The 21,224-nt window shown below is 36.3% G+C and overlaps 2 protein-coding genes across 3 annotated transcripts; one reads left to right on the forward strand and one right to left on the reverse strand.

Annotated features, from left to right (window-relative positions):
* Window positions 1–879: 879 nt before the first annotated feature.
* LOC115959182 (F-box/kelch-repeat protein At3g23880-like) lies at window positions 880–5,372 on the forward strand. Of its 2 annotated transcripts, none has more exons than XM_031077493.1 (2): window positions 880–2,173; window positions 5,138–5,372. In XM_031077493.1, the coding sequence occupies exon 1, from the start codon at window positions 955–957 to the stop codon at window positions 2,131–2,133; it is 1,179 nt and encodes a 392-aa protein (XP_030933353.1). In that variant the 5' UTR covers window positions 880–954; the 3' UTR covers window positions 2,134–2,173; window positions 5,138–5,372. The 2 variants fall into 2 exon arrangements, with proteins under 2 accessions (XP_030933353.1, XP_030933354.1); XM_031077494.1 differs by lacking the exon at window positions 5,138–5,372 and adding an exon at window positions 2,882–3,422.
* Window positions 5,373–6,816: 1,444 nt separating this feature from the next.
* Window positions 6,817–13,171, reverse strand: LOC115959521 (probable LRR receptor-like serine/threonine-protein kinase At4g29180). Its single transcript, XM_031077952.1, has 12 exons — window positions 13,041–13,171; window positions 11,706–12,740; window positions 11,411–11,549; window positions 11,252–11,323; window positions 11,042–11,113; window positions 10,878–10,958; window positions 10,514–10,671; window positions 9,896–10,116; window positions 9,594–9,720; window positions 9,222–9,284; window positions 7,650–7,839; window positions 6,817–7,311 (listed from the first exon to the last, which is right to left on the reverse strand). The coding sequence occupies exons 1-12, from the start codon at window positions 13,114–13,116 to the stop codon at window positions 6,879–6,881; spliced, it is 2,667 nt and encodes an 888-aa protein (XP_030933812.1). The 5' UTR covers window positions 13,117–13,171; the 3' UTR covers window positions 6,817–6,878.
* Between the last annotated feature and the right edge of the window lie 8,053 nt (window positions 13,172–21,224).

The following is a 21,224-nucleotide window of genomic DNA, read 5'->3' on the forward strand; positions in this document are numbered from 1 at the left end:
TAGGGGTGACGATCGTTTAACCTTGTATGAACGCCATGAAAAACCCATCGCCTATCGATCAAGGCCTAGCCTTTCAAACTCACGCTCTACAAATGATATTGTTAGGGCCGTTTTACGTGCGAACCCGACACTGTTACGGTCCGCCACGAATCGTGACCCCACAGTGATATTAAGGTAGATAAAAGTGGAAAAATGAAAAGGTAAAAGGGAGGAGAAAAGTTGGAGAAATTATAACAATAAGTTGAGAAAATAATTTTTTTTTTTTTTTAAGTTGAGAAATTAATAAGGAAAAAAAGAGAGTAAAAAAAAAAGAGAAAATATTAGAAATTAATGAATGATGTGACTGCTGATATATCTTAATAGGAGTATAGTAATAATAAATGCTATACTTTTTTTTTTATCAAGAAAATGCTATACTTCTAAATACAAAAAACAATCCCATGTCAATGGCTTTAGGGGAAATGGAAAAGCCACATCAACTAAAAAATTTAGTTGAAGATTTACTCAGCAAAAAACTAAAATCAAATATTTTTTTATTTAAATTCTCTTATATATATATTTGAGAAGATTTTATATATTTTTCTTTTCTTTCATTTCCAACTTCCCTTTCTTTTTCTTCACATTTTTTTTCTTTACACCAGTTCAGTATTAGTAGCATATTTAAGGAAATACAATATACTAACAAGTGTTCAATTGTACTCATTCAGGAAGAATTAAGTAGATCCAGGAAATGACTTTCTTAAATTCAAACCTCTAATTTCTTCCCATTTAAAAACGGATGTGTTCGCACACGACATACATATTGTTAAATATAACAGCTCACACTTTATTTGATTAAATCATTTCACAATCCTTAACCAAAAAAAAATCAGCTTGATCAGTCGGCCAATATTAACCCAAAATTAGTGTTACTCTCTCACTGTTAAACACAACCGCTCTCTCTTCCGTTGGACAATGTCCCAAAGGAAAAAAGAACGAGGAGCGATCCTCCGACGCAGGACGAAGCGTGATGATCTCCCAGACGAAATCGTGTTGGAAATCTTAGCAAGGTTACCTGTGAAATCTCTCCTAAGATTCAGGTGCGTTTGCAAACCCTGGTACTCTTCCATAGCCAAACCCAGTTTCATCTCCACCCACCATCTTAATCACAGTCATCACGGTTATGTCATACACATTCCTAGGAATATTCCCGCACCTTCTTCTTCTCTCGCTCGCGACGGCGCATTTGAAACGATACCCGAGTTTAGAGTTCCCTTCACTTTTCAATCTCAGTTTTCCCGCTTTGTGGGTTCATGTAATGGCTTGTTGTGTTTCACTGGTCATGGATCAAAGTTTAATGATGTTTACTTGTGGAACCCCAGTATTAGAAAATTTAAGAGGTTGCCCAATAACCAGTTTCCTCTTCTGACATTCGGAATTGGGTATGATTCCCAGAATAATGACTTCAAGCTTGTTGGAATTTCACAGGCTTTTGCCAATCCTAAGCCTCCCCCTGAGGCTGAGGTGTTCTCGTTGAGCTCGGATTCATGGAAAAGAGTTGAACTTGGAATCTCGTTGAGACCCAATCTTGTGTACTGCAATTTTATTGATTATTTGCCATCACCATTTGTTAGTGGACGTTTGCATTGGATGTTTAAATTTTTAGATGATGGAGGTGGGCAAGGGAGGCGTTGTGCTGATTTGCTTTTGTCATTTGATGTCAGTAGTGAGAAATTCAATGAGGTACCTCTGCCTAATGAAGGAAGTTGTTTTACTAGATGTGTTACATCATTCAAGGGGAAGCTGGCTTTGATTGAAATTAGAAGTGGTGCCCAACCATATAGCACGCTATGCTCCATTTGGGTGATGAGAGAGTATGGTGTGATTGATTCCTGGAATAAACTTCGTGTTCTATCAATTGAAAATCTTCATGATTTCATTGGTTTCACCGAGTATGGCTTACATCTAGTTCAAAAAGGGCCTCGGCTGGTCTCTACCAATAGCAAATTAAAGAGGAAACGTAAGTATGTTTTAATTGACCCCAAAACTCTACATGAGAAGGAGATTAGCACTCAAGCTGATTATCGTTTAGAAGTAGCAACTTACATGGAGAACCTTGCTTTACTAGATGGAAGAAATGTGGTATCTTACTAAGAAGATGGTGCTATGTGTATAAGAAGTGATGTCATTACAGGTATGGATGAATTGAAATCATTGTCATGCTTTTACTTGTAGCAATAGGCATGTTAGTATTGTTAAAACCATAATTTTCTTCCCGCATTTATATGATCCTTTTATGGGTGTGGCTGTTATATATTATATTTATATTTGAAATTTGTTTGTGTATGGTTGTTGCACACAGTCCACAAATAAAACCATCATTGGCCAACATAACCTTGTGTTCTTGTGTGTTTCTCTGTTTTAGTGGTAAAAAGAACTCAGAATAGCTTTACAACTCTTTTTTTTTTCTCCTATATATTATATATAAAGTAATGGCAGAAGAAGTAGAGGGAGAATAAAAAGAAATGGGAAAAGAAAAGAAAAGAAAATGGTGCAGGAAATGTTGTCTTTCTTGGAGGGGAGGTTTGGTGGGCAAAGTAGTTTTTTTTTTTTGGGGGGGGGGGGGGGGGGGGGGGGGTTGGAAGTTGGAACACAATCCCCAGTGTTCATGGGTTTTTTTTGGAGAGAAAGGAATGCTTGTTACTTTGACAGGCAGGATCTAAGTGTGGCCAAGTTGAAAATATTTATTGTTAAAGTCCTTAAATGAGTGGGCTTCATCTCCCATGTCCTCTCTTATTGGGCTTCTGAAGTATCTGGATTTTCTATGTCTACATTAATCCTTTGTAGTAGTTTTTATTCCTATTTTTCTAACGTCCACTCGTATTTGGAATGGGTGTAATAGGTTTCTAAAGTCATCAAGTTTGAGGAGGGTCATGGTTCTCGTATTCGCTTTTGGCTTGATCCATGGTGTTGGAAGGTGATCCTTAAGGAGGTCTTTCCAGCACCATTTCAAATGTCCTGAAATAAGGAGACTTACATGGTAGTCTACATGTGTTGTTATAACAAAGTTATTTATTGGGACATTCTCTTTACCGGATCAGTCCATGATTGGGAGATGGAGATTTTACAATATTTTCTTGTCCTTCTCTATTCCCATATAAAATTAGTAGGGTTAGGGATGACTGGATTTGTTTGACTCATGCTAGGAGTAGTATTTTTGAAGTTAAGTCCTACTGTAAGGCTCTTCTACAACTTACACGGAGAATGTCCACTGTTTTTTCAAACTTGAAAACGACAAAAGTAGTAAGCAACAGGGTATTTTTTATGCTTGTGCCCTACTAGCTGGCAGGAATATTTAGTATTATTGCACCTAAATGTGTTTGCTTCATTCTTTATGCTTCCAGAAAGCAGAATAGGTTAAAGAAATGAAGAGGCCTGTATTGTCTTTTTAGTTTTTCAATCTATGATTTATCTCTTCTTCTTCTTCTTCTTCTTCTTCTTCCTTTTTTTATTTTTTTTTTTTTATTTTTAATTTGATTCCTCATGATTCCTCATGTGGGACAGTATCTTGTATGTGATGGAGTGTTTTTTTGTCTTCATTTTCAATGTGTTCGTTGGCCTTCTTATTTAGATTTTATGAAAAGGAGTGGTAATCTGAATTTGTATCTTGATGTCCTTCCACCCATTGTCTATTTTAAATTGATATGTTAGTTGTTCAAAGAGCTGCAAAATTTCATCTTGATGTGCAGTTGTCTATTAAATGGATAATTCACATATCAGTTATCACTGTTAATTGTTGCAGATTTTAAACATCATTACTGCCTAAAGAATTGCTGTTTGCAAAGGGAATCATACAATTTGATTTCTTTTGCTGGAATTGAATTTTGTCTGATTTGGAAACAGTCTTATGAATCTAGCCACCTTTGCCATTTTTTATTTGATTGAAGTATGCCAAATTGCCAACTGATTTAGGAAGTGAATTTTTAAGCCCACCAGATCTGCTCTCATATTGAACAGCTTATGTTTATGCTACTTCTGGCAAACATGAAAGAGCCTAGTACGCATGCTTCAATTGGCTTCTTACCGCCAAAGCTATACAGATTCGTTTGATTTGTTTTTCCCCAATTGCTGTACCACAATTAAGTTCAAAAGATTTTCTTCAAACATTTAGTCATCATACTGGGAATTTGTTGAATGTTTTTCTCCCAAAAACTTTTTGCGGGCCTTTATATTATATGAATGGATTCCTACTTACTTGACACATATTTTTCGTTTATTAGTGAACTTTTTCGGTTTAGCAAAAATATAAAAGAAAAGTGAAGTAGGTCGAAAAACATTTCCAAATATACACTAGCTCAAAAAATTTAACAAGAAGATTTGGAGTTAAGAAAAAAAAAAGGGGTAGATTACATAGTGCGTTGGTAGCTTCAACCTCTCAACAGTAGCCTCAAAAACAACATTTGTGTTGCTGCCACCATCAATAATAGGCATCCGATCTTCAGTTCCACAATGCACTATGGTCTGAAATATTGAAGTGCACTTCCAAATTCCAATCCTCCTCTTGATTGGGTGCAGCAAGAATAATTGAAGTACACTTCCGATCCTCTTGATTGGGTGCAGCAAGAATACGCCTAAAAACTGAAAGAAGAGACGTGTCTTCTACTAATTCTAGATGATTGAACCTTTGCAATTTTGAGTGTAGTGACAATATTAGAATGCATTGCTGGAGCTTTTCCTGATTGTTAAAGGCTTGGCTACCTCAGATTAGTCACATAATTTGAGGCCTGGCTATCTCAGATTAGTCACAAATTTTTTCGTTTTTTTCTCTATTGTCATTGGAGATTCCATTTTCTTTTTTTTTTTTTCGAGTCCAAAACTTTCGAATTTTTGGTTGAGGAGGGAGGTACTTATTACATGCTACGCATATATGAAAGAAATAGGGCTTCTCTCCAGTCAGTGTTCATGGGTAAAGAAAGTGCAGAGCGTTTGTTAGCTAATGTGGAGGAGCTCATGTCCAATGTACCTCTTGGAAATTTTGCAAGAACCTTCAAGGATGGTGATAAAGTTTTTATTCTGCAATTGGGTTCCAATGCATATGGCCGTTTTTTTTTTTTTTTTTTAATTAATTAATTAATTTTTTATTTTTTTATGATCTCAGAACTTGTTCATGGCTGTTGGAAAGGCTTCATCCTTGTGCCAGAAGGAAAACTGGGTAGTGGGTGAAGGGGGTTTGGATTTCATATACAGAAGGCTACTGCTCCCGAGATACTAGCCGTCAAACCGCCATCTCTATCTGTCTTGAAATCGACAGTGGAGAAGTTCCAACAACAAAATCCTTTTTGTCGAGCAATTAATGCCCAACTTTCAAAATTCATACAAAACAATTTTTTTTTTTTTTTTAAACATTCATACAAAACAATCTTGAGCAATCAGAACCATGATTTGCGCGATAGGGATGTTTGAAAGGAAAGAGCGATGCCTGGGGCTAAAATCACATTTGAGATTAAAGAAAATGTTTCTAATGGCACTAATGCTCCATTAATGCTGGATGTCTCTTTAAGAATGGATTGTGGGCTGGATGGTCGGTGGGAAGTTAAGTGCTCCAATTCCAAAGTTCAGGAAGTGGGTCGAGACAATATAAGCCCACAGAAGATTTTTTTAAGCCTCGGATGCCATGCCGATGCATCCTCAAGATGATCTAACGATGCTGACCAAGTGGACTAAGGTCTCCAATGAAGCTGCTACTAAGATTCTCGGTTCCGATAAGGCCAGGAATGGGTTGGCATATACATCAGATGGTGAAGAGAACCTGCAGTGAGACCTTCGACTGATACTTTAGGAGCATTCCAGCAATGTAATCAAGAAATGGGGGAATTCAGAGCAGTGGGTGCTTGAATTGCGAGACGGAAGGAGGGTTGCAGTTCTGATTCAGATCTCTTTGCCACCGAGTGAAGCCACCGAGGTGTTGGAAGAGCAAAACTAGTTGGCCTTGGTTCCGTTGAAGTCTTCAGATTCTATGGATGTATCATTGGCTCATTTCGAAGAGGATGAAATACTTGTGGAGGATTGGGTTTCGGACACCGTTTCGGAGGATGCTAATCTGCCTCTAGCTGTTGAACCACTTGCTTTTTCTCTACCCTTGGCCATGGAAGAGTAGGAAGTTGTGGGTGTGGATGGTTCAGTGAGGTAAGAACCTTACTCAAAGTGGTTCCAAAGTAAATTCAACGACTTTGATAGCTTCCTAGGCACATCCTTAGAAGGATTGGAAAATCAAGCAACAGAATTTTTATTGGCTGTTGAGGCTAAATTAAAACAGAGAGCTGCTTTGAACAAGAAAGCACATGACTTAAAAAGAGTTTTTTTTTGGGGGGGGGGGGGGGGGGGGGGGGGAGGTTTAAGAGACATAGTTAAAAGACAAAGATTAGAATTTTAGCATGTTTGTGTGAGAATATATTGGCTATGTTTAATTATGTCTATGCTACTTCTTTTTATTGTTTTGGTTGGCAATGCTTAGTTTCTCTCCCCCACCCACCACCCCCCCCCCCCCCCCCAAAAAAAAAAAAAAATTCTAAGGTCCCAAATGCCAAGTGTTTTCCTTTAAAAAAAAAAAAAAAAATTGTGCTTCAAATTTAATATCTAACATATGTGATGAGTTACTAGGAAGCTACTTTCACAAATAAAATAATAATAATAATAACCCAAACTGGCAATATACAAAGAACTATTTGACAAAAATGAATAAGCAACAACAAATCACACACTTGAAAGTCCTCAATAAAAGGGGTAAGAGGAGGTGGGGTGGGGGGGGGGGGGGGAACTAATGGTAACTTGGCATTATTAACTTAATTAGACCATCTAAATCTACCTTGCTTCTACCATTAATTCTCCCCAAAAAAAATCTACCTTGCTAATGGACCAGTCATGGAATCAATATCCTTAGAATACACTTCAGATGAATTGTACGATTTAGTAGTGATCTCCTCCCTTAAACCCATATTTTTCTCTTGACTACGAGACAATTCCATTGCTAAACATTCTTTTAGTTCTAATAACACAAGACTCATGGCAGCTCTTTGACTGGAGGTGGGTGTAGTGCATGTCATTGCTAATTCTAAAGCTTTCAAGATAGAATTCACATCAAAATCTCCCTGCAACCTTTTATCAACAACACTTTCTATATCCCCCATTTCAAGCTTAGGACTCACCCAATGCACCAGGTGGATTGGTTCATCATTTTTTACAATCGCAGGTTGGCCAGTGATTAGCTCTAACAGAACAATCCCAAAACTGAAGACGTCACTTTTCTCATTTAACTTTCGAGAATTGTAGTACCTAAAAAACACAAAAAATAATTATGTCACGTCAAATGTTAATAAAGATATATATATATATATATATATATATTTTTTTTTTTTCTTTTTCCCTTCAGTAACATGAGTGTGGCTTTTATAGCACCAGACTAATGCCTAGCCTTAGGTGAGTGTAGTTAAAAAAAAAAAGTACTTGTTGCATACTATTGAAATGAATTGCTCATCATTTATAATTACCAATCTATTGTTATTATTATTATTATTATTATTATTATTATTATTTTTTGCAATCATTTGAACCAAGTGCAACCCCCTTTTAATGATGCAAAAAACTAAACGAATCACATGATGAAAACATACTCAGGGTCAAGATATCCAGTTGTGCCCATGACTGTAGTTTCTACATGACTTTGGTTATCACTTGGAAAGACCTTGGAGAGACCAAAATCTGCTATCTTAGCATCCAAGCTCTCACTTAAAAGGATGTTGGCTGACTTTACATCTCTGTGTATTATAGGTGGCTTGCATCCATGATGCAAGTACTCTAGTCCTGCAGTATCAATAAAAGTCAGGCACACATGACATACAATCAAATTACGGTCCGATTGACACAATGTTATATATGATATGAGGCACAAGATCTATGAGCAATAATACAATTTTAAGAAATTATATAGGTTTAAGTATGACTTTGAAGCAAAATTAAGACAAAACTAAAATAATGCAGAAAATGTTTACATATGCATTGAAGTTCAGAAAAACTATCTTCATGATCAGAGCACCTCTAAAAGGATTTCTTTGATTGGTCTAGTCTTTGCAAAATTAGAGACATTTGCAACAAAGGAGCTGGTTGGCTTATTAAAAATGGGGCCTCCATTAGCTTTTGGTATGATAATTGGACTGGTAAAGGCCCTCATAATAGAACTGAGCACTCCCTTAAAGTTTGGGACACAAGGGATCCCCATGGAAATTGGCTTCTTGACAACATCTCCTTCATTGCCCCAAATCGCCTTCTTGAAACCACAAAAGCAACCCCCAAACCCTTCCACTCCACACAAATGGAATGTCTCTTTTGGCACCCATCCCCTAATGGGCATTTTACCCATCATCCACCATAAATCCTAACTGGAAATGGTTTTGGAAAATCCCCACTATTTGCAAAATCAACACCTTCCTTTGAATTTCTTGTCATGATCGTCTCCCCACAAATAGACCTCCTAAAAAAGAAACAAATCGTCTCAAATGATACATGCCCACTATGCCATACCTCCCTAAACATCTTTATAGATACCCTAAGGGATTGTCCCCATTTGGTTAGACCTAACCCTTATGGCCTTACCCATCCACCACACACCCCATGACTACCACAATCATTCCAATGAGGAGTGGATTAAATGTATGTCTTCCTCCACTCACAAAAGCTCTTGCCACCCCACCCAGACATACCTTGGAATGTCATCTTCCCCATAACTACTTGGTCCATTTGGACAGATCGAAAAATAAGTCCACCATGGAAGGTCAAGCTTTCAAACCAACTTTAATCCTCAAAAAGATTAAATCCCTTACCACTGAATTTTTCTTCTCCCTCCCTTGTCAAATGAAGAGAACAAGATATACCAACACCCTCGTTGGTTGGAAACCACCTCCTCTAGACCTCTTTAAGCTACAAATGGTTTGGCTTGAGGAAACCCAGGCAAAGCTAGTTCCAAGGGGCTTATCAGAGATTCTAGAGGGAGTTGGATTGGGGGCTTCTCAAGAAGTATTGGTAAATAATATGTGAGACAACTGGGTCTGGTGCACTTAATGAAATGCTATTCAAAAGTTGGACATAATGTAATCCAAGGATTACAACAACCAAGCCTTAGTTCCAAAAATTTTGAGGTCGGCTGTTCTTCATATATTGCATTTGCTAAAAAGAATGTAGATGCTTACCTTGTGCAGCATCAATTGCAATGTGGAGTCTCATCTCCCAACTCAAGGTATGTGAACGTGTATCTGCAACCATAAAAAATGAACAAATATTTCTCATAATCTCAAGGATCTGAACATATTGTTATTATTATTTTTTGATAGGGAAGAGAACTTGTATTAAGAGAAGACTACGTCATTAGAAAAATTAAGTAGCCAAAAAGAATATGTACAAACAACATAAAAGAAAAAAAATATATGTATAGGAAGATAGGGAATCTAAAAAAAGCGGAATGGATTGTCAAAGAAAGACTGGGACAATGCATAGTATAAGCATTGTAATCGGTTATTCCAATTCATTCTTCATTCAGATAGTGATAATAAACATGGAAGTACCTGAAAGATAATCTTTTAGGTTGCCGTTAGCCATATATTCATAAATTAGTGCCATGTTGTCACCATCATCACAGTATCCAACAAAAGATGCCAAGTTCCTATGGTAAACTGTCATTAAGAGCTCAGCCTGCAAATCCACCAGCAACCACTTTAGTCTATAATCAATGGTTAAAGCAGTTACCTAGCATGAATATATTCACTAGAGACAAAATAGAGAGTAAAAGTTGTCCATCCATGCCATCGCATTTTTATTTTAAACTTTATAATGTATAAAGAAGTTCTATTGAATCAATGGTACAAACCTCAGTTTGGAATTCCTTAGGCCCTTGAGATGATGATGCAGAGAGCATCTTAACTGCAACATGGGTGCCATCTGCCCTTTGACCATGGTACACAGTCCCAAATCCTCCCTTCCCAATGACAGTATTGAAGTTGTTTGTAATCTTTAAAACCTCAGCATAAGTAAATTGCCTCTTCTTTGATACTATGATATGTTTTTTGCTGGAGACAACCAACTCTTTAGCTGAAGTTTACATAAAAACATACTTTAGGCAGAACCTTGAATTTTTATGTTGTAGAGCAGAAGATTGCTACATATACTACATTCTAAAATATATCACCTTCTGATCAATATATCCCTTTGTATAATTTCTTTCAAATATTATTTTTCTTAAAGTTACTCTGTAGTAATGGTCCTATGGATCCTAAAATTTTTTTGCAAGACACTGTCAATTTACATTTGTTATCTATTTTTTTCCCCCCTCTCTTTTCTTATTTCATCTGCATGTCATTTTACATCATTTTTCACTTTTTTGCACCTCTAGATGAGCATGATTTCCTGTTGAAGTATGTTGTACTAATTCTTGTATGTTGGGAGCATACAACACACATAATCATAATGATATAACTAGTGAAATTACCCGATTTCCTTCTTCTTCTCAGTTTCCAAATGACAAGCAAAGCAATAAAGAGGACCAATGCTGACATTGTTGGTGCTAGTATTGGAACATAATTTGTCTTCTTGTTTTTGCATGAACTTGAGCTACAAACATTTTGGTCATCCACTTGATCATCCACACTGGAAGCAGAGAAATAGACAATTAAGCCATATTTTCATGTCCCATATCAAAATTTTAGTGCATAACTGTAATTCATGAAATCCTAGAATATGAACCACTTCTATTATCTACTCAAAAACAAGAATTTGCAAAACAAGAAAAGAGATAAAAATATAGGCCTTTTTTCCCATATTAGCATCTGAGAATCTAAGAGGGGGAGGCAAACCTCAATGTAAGTAATCCAGCCTCTGATCTTTCAATAAGAGCCGTAGGAACAGAACCTGATAATTGGTTGTTTTTCAAATTCCTACAAGTCAGTAATATGATTTCAGTTAGAGATATGTGTTCTTAATTGTATTAAAATTACAATTCCAATGCTTCAGATCTTACAGGAACTTCAAATATTTGAGTTCTTCCAAAAATTCAGGTACTGGTCCAGTTAAGCTATTGTTTGATAAATCCCTGAGACAAAAGTATTTTCATTATGAGATGTTGCAAATTTTTGAACAAAATGCTAAATATTGAAAGGGTTAATCCTTATTTTCATCAAGTTAGGGCTAGCACAACATTCATGCAACAAAACATCTTGAATGTACTTACAAGGATTCCAGTAATGAGAGCTTTGCAAAAGAAGCTGCAATGGTCCCAGTCAAATCACATGAGGTCAGGTTCCTATTCAAGGTAGAAAAGCAACTCCTAAATAATGATATTTTCAATCAGAGAAGTAGTATTGATATTGTTCAGACGAGAATGACTAACATTGAGATTATCCGTGGAGGAACTGAACCATTGTATTGGCATATTAGACCTTCCCAAGAGTAATTCTTTGGCCCGCAGGGATCACCCACCCAGTGTTTGCTTATCTTATACATTGTTTTGACATTCATGACAGCATCAACTGTATTTAGTAAATTAATATTTGATCAAATTGTATATTGAACTCTTTATTAACTCCAATATTCCTCAGAGTTGCTTCACCAAAAACACCTAATATCATTCAAATTCGGGCATGGAACTCTAGCATTGCAGTTAATAATAATACAAGAAAGCTTACCATCTTCACTGAATGTTGACGATTCATTTAGCTGTTTAACCAAGTAAATCTCAACAGCATTGAGGATGGGTGGAAGGGCTGAATCCTCTGTTTTGTATATAGAAATCCAGTGCTCTTTACCCACCAAGGCTCTTGGACTAGATATTGTGGTTGCATGTAAGTAACGAGGACTAAACGGCGTAGACAACGGTGGATCATTCCAAGATATATTGAACTTCCTCGACTGGTTCTTCTCAAGCTGCTCCACTTCAGCAAGGTACAAGTATACATAAAATTGAGAGTTAGGATCATCGATACTCCAATACAATCTCAAGGGTTCACTATCATTCGCTGGCCTAGCAGCTGTCTGAATGACTTCCTGTGGTGCTTGATAGCCATTATTATTATTATTTATCGCTGTTGAAGTGGTGATTGAATCCCAAGTAGGAAGCATGTAGGAGGACCAAAGGCGATCATAAATGTCATCTTTATATCTTCCACTTCCATTGGTTGATCCAACATCCAATCTTTGGAAGAGTACTAATGAAGCAGATGTCCCAAACTCGGTATCATAAATTGAATTATTTAGAGGTCTAAGCTCCAAGGCTGAAATAAAAGGAGTTCCCAAGCCTTTGTTCACGAGACAAATGTGAATGTTGTCTGATTGTGCAATACCAATAATCTCAGTTATGACAGTCTCAGAAGCTTCACTAAATTTTATAGAGGACCAAAGATTGACATCAAAATAGATGTCAAATTCTGGTAACTTGTTTAGTCCATCATAGTTTCCATACAAGAATGAAGCTCTTATCAAGTACAAATTGCCTTTTCCAACAGGGGGCTTTAAGGTGTAACAATTTTTGTTTCCAAGAGGAAAACTTCTAAGATCAGAAAGTGGGTAAGGCAGGTTGAGATTGTTTGGATATGCATACTCAGAAGAGATGTTCTTGTTAATCCCATTGTCTATATAAGCTTCATCAGGAGCATAGGAAATGCCAGTATCAATGTCTAGGTATGTGAAATTCACGGAAGTGCCACAATCAATGCTTATGAAGCCTAAACAAAAAGAAATAAACAACCTATGTTAAGAATGAATGAACAATCTTTTCTGATTCTTACTAACTTTATCAAATAAGACCAACTTAATGAAAATCTAATCCATTAATCCATCAATTCAAACACTCAAGTGCAGAGGCGTTCAAAATTAGCAAAAGTAGCAATTTGTCTAAAAAAATCATTCTACTTAAAATAAAATAAAAAGTGTTATAAAATAAAATAAAAATGAAAAGAAAAGAGAAAAGAGAAAAAAAAAAAAAAAACATATTAATCAATTTTCAGTTGAGAGAATTTGCTAACCTTGTTGGAGCTGCCCATGAACAAAGATTGCACACAACATCCATAGGATGTAGCAAATATATATCTCCATCATCATCTATCTATTATGATAACATGAGTTGGCTAATGTAAATGTGAAGACAACGTGATGAGAATTTGTTTAATTCACTCTTGACGTTCTATTTTTTGTTTTTTGTTTTATAATAAAATACACTGTCGTGCTTTTTTGACTTTCAACTACTTTTGTCAACTTTGGTAACCTGGAGGCTTAGGCGGATTCTCTGATCCCTCTCAAAAGCTCAAATTTCAAAGCATTTTGCTAATATATATATTACCACTTGATCAAAATTACATAATTTTTTAGCACATCAATCTATTTTTCAAAAATAGAACATCACTACAGCATATGCCAAATATTTATTGGCATTTAGCATATATTATGATGTATAGTTTTTGATATTCTGGTTTTAAAAATCAGTATGATCAAAAAATCAAAAAAAGTATTAATTATCGATTTTTTGGTCCGATCAGAGTCGAACCATAGTTTGATTGGTGACATCATAAATATTTATTTTATAATTTTACAATTATAAAAATAATAAATTTATGGCTAATAATATTTAGTTTTAATATATATATATATGAATTTAGTTTTCTTGTACTGTATTTAGAAAATTAGTCTACATCTTATATATAACAAGTTATACCTATTAACTCTAATAAAAAATGTAATAAATTAACAATAGATAATAACAAAGTTGTAGTAACTAGGAAGGTTGGTTTATTATTATATTATTTATATATTTGGTACTTGTAAAATTAGTCCCACTGTTTGCTTTTTTTTTTTTGGTTTAAATTCGGTGTCGAAGTGTTGTGGTTGACTAGGATTAGCATGCAAATAACCCCACCATATGAGCTGTAAAGTAGCGTGGGTATCAAGGTCTAGGAAGTACGAAGAAAAAAGTATTAATTAATAAATACACTCCACTAATTTACACTTCAATTTTCTTCTTTTATTCTTAAGTCCGATCCAATCTCTGAAGTCTCCAAAGCTAAAACTGCTTCTTCTATGCTCCACAGCCACTCTTAGTCTCTCTCTTTGCAGCAAAACTCACTTGAGAACCAAAGATTGAAATTATATTCATAATGGATTCAAGATTTTTATTTTATTTTACAACTTTAAAAGCCTAAAACGTTTATTGACAATAAATTTTTTATTTTTTATTTTTGGTTAGAGGGAAAATATATTAAAACTAACCGACAACAGAAATCAATCTATTACAAGATGTTGCTGCTCTGTCAAGAGTCAACAGATTCACCACCACAACCGGTGGGATAAAAAAAGAAACATACATAGCACAAAACTTGGCTCCCGGTTTGGCTAGTACATCAGCACATTGATTGGCCTCTCTGAACACATGCTCAATCCGAGTCCTAGGAAAAGTCCTCAACAGGTTCCTGCAGTAAGATAAAAGTGGTTCCAAAGCAAGGGTAGCATCAGAGTTTCTCAACAGATGCACAATAGCTAATAAGTTCACGACTAATAAATCCATCAGAGAAAGAATAGACAAGACATAAAAACAAAAAAGCAGAGATATACATGGGGTAATAGTAATATCACCATGTTCAGTAAACTCAAAAAAAAAAAAAAAAAAACTGAGGGGCAAACAAGTGCTTGCTTGATTTGAGAAAGTTGCTTCGTCCGCCTATTTACTCACGAGTGAAGGTAAGGATCAAATCAAACCCCTTAATTTTACTCACCTTTGTTTTGTTTCCATTTTTTCTTCGTTAGTTTTTAAGAGAATCCCATTTGAAAAAATATATATATATATATATATAGTTTTTATTTCAAATGGTTTTTAAAAGTAATTACTATTTTAGTGTCATCTTGTGCTAGGATTGATTTCTCAGATTATTAAGGTAAAAAATATACACATAAGTTAATGATGAAGTCTACATTTGTAATGTTATCTTGTGCTAAATAGAAGAACCCTATGCTGTAACTGGTTAATGAACCCTGATATTTTGCAGAAACCTGTTGTCTAATTGAGATCTTAGGTTTCATTGTGAGCTATTGTTAGTTTAGAATTGGGTGAGCTAACCTTGCTGTAAGTTTTGCTTTGTATTTCTGCAGAAGCCTACTGTCCAATTGAACTATTTGTTTCACTTAGTCTTTATTAGGTCAGGTGAGTTGAGTTGTTAACTCTGTTTTGTAATTATGTTTTGACCTGATGTTACTTCTTGTTTTGGTCTTAACTTATATGGTACTGTTACCAATTATGCAAATATGGTCTTAACTTGATGGATTCACATCTTGCAGTTTCTTGCCAATTTGCTTATAGCAAAATGTTGCTAGCAGCTTCTGCTTTGATATAATTGGCTTTGTAAATTGTAATTGTGTTATTTCCATAAAATCCAATCATTTCTCACTTCTCAGGGAAAAAAAAATTGTTGTTGTTCGGTCCTGCATATGCATTTGTTTCATAATCATGATGCAAGGGTCCATTGTGATCTTGTGTTATTAATTATTGGTTGTAGTTAGTAGTTTGACAAATTGAGAAGAAAGATCACTTTTTGATGCAATCATCTATGCCTTCAACAATTTGAGTCCTGTTAATTGTACTATTGGACTTTATATTTCTCTGGGGTCTATTTGAACTCTTAAGTACTAGGAACTTGATGTGCGTTACATTTAGCCAATTTCTATATGCTATCTAAATTAATGATTTATCAGTACAAATCATACTTTAAAAAAAAAATATATATATATATATATATATATTATAACAGTACAAATCAAGCTCAAGCTATTGCTGCTCAAACCGACAGCATCTTAGTTCATTGTATATGATGAGAAAACATCTTTTTGTTCATTGTTTATGATGAGTCATGGTTGTCAACAACTATTCCCCACCAGCAATAGTTTTTAACGAGTAAAAAACAGACAAAATTAGCATTTAAGGACTGGACCTTACTTGATTCTATTCCTGTCATTGAATTGCATTAATTAGCTGTATGCTATTTTTTCCCTGGCTTCTTTATGTTAGATTGGTCAAAAAAGGTGACATCGGCCATTAGAATGTAGCCTTAAGCTTAAGTCCACACATTTGAGTGTATGCTCTTGTTCATATTATCATCACTGCATATTTGGTCTGGCAAAGACAGAACAAAGTGGTTTACATAGATGTTCTTGATGATCCTGGCTATGTGGAGCTGACGGCTATATCTTCACTATAATCTCAATTCACTAAGTTAGAAGTTATAATGAACCCTAAGTAGGGTTTATACAGGAAGAGAGAGTTAGGGTATCAGAATGGTAGTAAAGATGATCACAAGGAAGCAAGAGCAGAGCATGAGACAGCAGAGCTTAATCTGAGTGAAGAACAAAGTGCTGCATAAACGACATCAGAACTATGCAGAAACGGCAAGTAGTTTTTGGTCTCTGTATTAATGCCCACACGTGGGAGAGTTAGTTTTCTGTATAAAGTCACGTGTAGGAGTTAGTTATTTGAGTTTGTTAGTCTCTGTTATTCAGTTAGATCAGTTCCGTAGCTTGGTTCAATCTATATATAGTCTTGTACATTCATTTTTGTAATTAATGAAAAGACAATAGATTTTCTTCATTTCTCTGATATGGTATCAGAGCAAATTCCCAATTTTTAGGGTTTCTTTTTCTCTCAAATTTCTCTTCAATTTTCTAGGGAAAACACTCTGTTTTTTTGAGAAAATTCCTTTTCTTTGTCATCAATGGCTTCCACTGCCACAAACACAAATACAACTGGTTCAACTAATGGTTCTGTACCTGAAAATCCATCTCCTTCTTCACAAGATTCACCAATGGATGATCCTCTGTTCTTGCATCATGCTGAGAATCCAAGCTTAGTGTTAGTTACGCAGCCTTTAATTGGTGGAGAAAACTACTCAGCTTGGGCTCGAGCTGTGAGAAAGGCATTGCTCACCAAGAACAAACTGGGATTTATTGATGGGACTTTGACTCTCTCATCTCCATTGATTTCTACTCCTTCATCTGTGCAAGCATGGATTCGATGTGATAACATGGTTGGGACCTGGTTGACCAATTCAGTTTCTTCAAAGCTTCAAGCAAGCATTATATATGAAGATACTGCTCTAGAAATATGGACTGATTTGAAGAATCGTTTTGCACAAACCAATGGACCAAGGGTATTCAATCTCCAAAAGGAAATTTCAGAATTACATCAAGGTGAGATGAGCATCACTGATTTCTTTACTCAGTTGAAAGTTTTTTGGGATCAGTTACAAAACCTTAGTCCATTCCCTTCTTGCTCTTGTGGAAAGTGTATGTGCAATATCAACAAAAGACTCAATGATTTACAAGGTAGAGAGTCTGTGATGAAGTTCTTAATGGGAGTAAATGAGTCTTTTTCTCAAGTTAGGTCTCAAGTGCTACTCATGGATCCTATTCCATTACTGAGCAAGGTTTATTCCTTGATGATCCAAGAAGAGACTCAAAGGTCAATCCCTAATGCACCTGTTGTTAAAGTAGATTCCACTGTTTTGGCTGCTAAAGTGTCCACTGATCAAGCCAATTATGTTGTTAATTTTGTTGGAAAAGGAAAAGATAGGCCGGTTTGTACTCACTGTGGCAAGACTGGTCACACTATGGACAAGTGCTACAGATTACATGGGTTTCCTTCAGGTTTTAAGTTCAAGAATAAAACTGCTATGGCACATCAAGTCTCCTCAGGATCAAGCTCAGAATTTGTTTCACCAATGTATCAATTTTCTGCTATCAGTCCTGAGCAGTGCCAGCAGCTTTTAACCTTGTTTAGTGCATCCAATCCTTCTTCTGCAACATCATCTCATATATCAGATGCCTCAATGGTCACAGCAACTCCTTCTTCCACTTCTGCTAATGTGGCAATGGCAGGTATGAACTTCTTTCATAGTGTTTTTGTTGCTCAGGTGGTAAATAGAAGGGCTTATGGTTGTAATACTTGGGTCTTGGATACTGGTGCAACTGATCATTTTGTATGCTCAGTGGATTTGCTAACTTCAATCACAGCTATTAGGCAATCTTTGGTCCAATTACCTAATGGGGAATCAGCTCAAGTAACTCACATTGGGACTGTTACTCTTTCTTCTTCCCTAGTTCTTAAAAATGTCCTTTGTGTTCCATCCTTTTCTTTTAATCTCTTGTCTATTAGTTATTTAACTCATTCACAATCATATTGTTGTGTTTTTCTGTCTGCTTATCGCTTCATTCAGGACCTTATTTCCTGGAAAACGATTGGGGTAGGCAAAGCACTTGATGGATTGTACCTGTTGCAGTCAAACAGCCTTCACCAATCCTCCAGTTCTTCATTTGCTACTTTCTTATCTGCTCACAACCTCACTGATGCCTTTGGTCATTTCACTGCTATTACTTCCACATCAGTTTCTTCTCAACCTTCATCTATTTGGCATGACAGGTTGGGGCACCCATCTGATGTCAAACTCAATAGTTTGTGTCATGTAATTCCTTCTTTAAAACCTTCTTGTAACAAAGGTTGTCAAATCTGTCCTATGGCAAAACTTAAGAGATTGCCATTTCCTTTTCATAATAATATCAGTTCTTGTGCTTTTGATTTGATTCATATGGATGTATGGGGTCCCTACTCAACTCCAACTTTAGATGGCTTCAAATATTTTTTAACTGTTGTGGATGATGCTACAAGAGCCACTTGGTTATTTTTAATGAAGTCTAAATCTGAAGTTAGGCAGTTATTTTATTCTTTCTATACTATGGTTCATACTCAATTTGGCCTTAAAATCAAAGCTGTTAGAACTGATAATGCCAAGGAGTTTAACATGTCTGACTTCTTCAATTCTCATGGAATTATACATCAAACCAGCTGTGTTTACACTCCACAACAGAATTCTGTTGTGGAAAGGAAACATCAGCATCTTCTTTGCATAGCTAGAGCTTTACAAATTCAATCCCAACTCCCTCTTCAGTTTTGGGGTGATTGTGTGTTACATGCTACCTATCTTATCAATAGGCTTCCATCCCCTTTGCTCCATGATAAAACTCCTTTTGAACTTCTTTTCCACAAAATTCCAGACTATTCTAATTTCAAAACTTTTGGTTGCCTATGTTTTGTATCCACCATTTCTCACACCAGATCCAAGTTTTCTCCAAGGGCAAGGAAGTGTGTCTTCCTTGGCTTTCCTTTCAATACTAAAGGTTTCAAAGTTTTTGATCTTGTCTCTCACACTATTTTTGTTTCTAGAGATATCACATTTCATGAAAATGTGTTTCCCTTTGTTTCCAATTCAACTAATTCTGTCCAGCAGCCTTGTTTCACTCCTGTGACTTGTGTTCCAGCCATTAATCCTCTCTTTGATCCTTTAATTCAATCTAAATCTAAATCTGCTCCTACTGTACCTCTTGATCCCATCACTCATATTCATCATTCTATTGATGATGATTTACTTGATGAGGTTCCAGTTGAGCCCCCTGATCCTATTGTTGATCCTATCCCTCTTAGAAAGTCTTCTAGAGCTGTCAAACAACCCTCCTACTTACAAGCTTACCACTGCAACCAGGTATCTTCTGTCATTGCTGCCCCTACTTCCCAGTCAGGTACTTCTCATCCACTCTCTTCACATCTCTCTTATCAACACCTCTCTTCTTCTTACAAATCCTTTTGTTGTTCCATTTCTTCTCTTGTTGAGCCTACCTATTATTATCAAGCTGCTTCTAATCCCAAATGGCAAGAAGCCATGACTGCTGAAATAGCTGCCCTTGAAGCAAATCACACATGGACTTTAACCCCTCTACCTGCTGGTAAGAAGCCTATAGGGTGTAAATGGGTGTATAAAATCAAGTATAAGGCTGATGGTTCAGTTGAAAGGTACAAGGCAAGGCTAGTTGCTAAAGGTTTTACACAGAAAGAGGGTGTGGACTATTTTGAGACTTTTTCCCCAGTGGCCAAAATGGTATCTGTCAAAGTACTCCTTGCTGTGGCTGCCATAAAGGGCTGGTTTCTTAGTCAATTGGATGTGAACAATGCCTTTTTGCATGGTGATTTGGATGAGGAAGTTTATATGGCTCTTCCACAAGGGTTTCATAGCCAGGGGGAGGTAGTTTGTAAGCTGAATAAGTCCTTGTATAGGCTAAAACAAGCATCTAGGCAATGGTTTGCCAAGTTTTCTGGCACTTTGTTTCAGCTTGGTTTTACTCAGTCCAAAGCTGACTATTCATTGTTTACTAGGAGGCAAGGTGATGTTTTCATGATGCTTTTGGTGTATGTGGATGATGTCTTAATAGCTTTTAATGATAAGGCTGAGATAGACAGATTCAAGGCTCTATTGGATGATAGGTTCAAGCTCAAAGACTTAGGTGACTTAAAGTACTTTCTTGGATTGGAGGTTGCTAGATCAGCCAAGGGAATTGCCCTTTGTCAAAGGAAATACACTCTTGAGGTGCTTAATGATGCTGGTATGTTAGGGTGTAAACCAGCTAAGACCCCTATGGAACAAAGTCTCAAGTTAAGTCAATTGGAAGGGGAAGAGCTCAAAGATCCCAGCACCTACAGAAGGCTAATTGGGAGGTTATTGTATCTAACCATCACAAGGCCAGACATCACCTTTGCTGTTCATAAGCTTAGCCAATACATGTCCAAACCAAGAAAGCCACATTTAGATGCAGCCTATAGAATCTTACAGTATTTGAAGAATGAACCAGGGAAGGGTCTTCTATTTTCTTCCAAGACAGATTTACACTTGAAAGGCTTTGCAGATGCTGATTGGGCTTCATGTTGTGATACAAGAAAGTCAATAACATGTTATAGCATTTTCATTGGAGATTCCTTGGTGTCTTGGAAATCAAAGAAGCAGTCCACAGTCTCCAGGTCCTCAGCAGAAGCTGAGTATAGAGCTATGGCAGTTGCAACATGTGAACTTGTGTGGATTTTATACTTTCTAAAGGATATTGGAGTTAAACATGACAAAGAAGCATTGTTGTTCTGTGACAGCCAGGCAGCATTGCACATTGGTTCCAATCCCCTTTTTCATGAGAGAACCAAGCACATTGAAATAGACTGTCATGTAGTTAGGGATAAAGTTTTGGAAGGTGTCATCAAGCTTAATCATGAGAGGTCTCATTGTCAATTAGCAGACATGCTTACCAAAGCATTGGGGTACAATCAATTTTCCAATCTTGTTGACAAGATCGGGATGATG

The sequence above is a fragment of the Quercus lobata genome, chromosome 9, assembly GCF_001633185.2.
Source record: "Quercus lobata isolate SW786 chromosome 9, ValleyOak3.0 Primary Assembly, whole genome shotgun sequence".
In the NCBI taxonomy this organism is placed as follows: domain Eukaryota; kingdom Viridiplantae; phylum Streptophyta; class Magnoliopsida; order Fagales; family Fagaceae; genus Quercus; species Quercus lobata.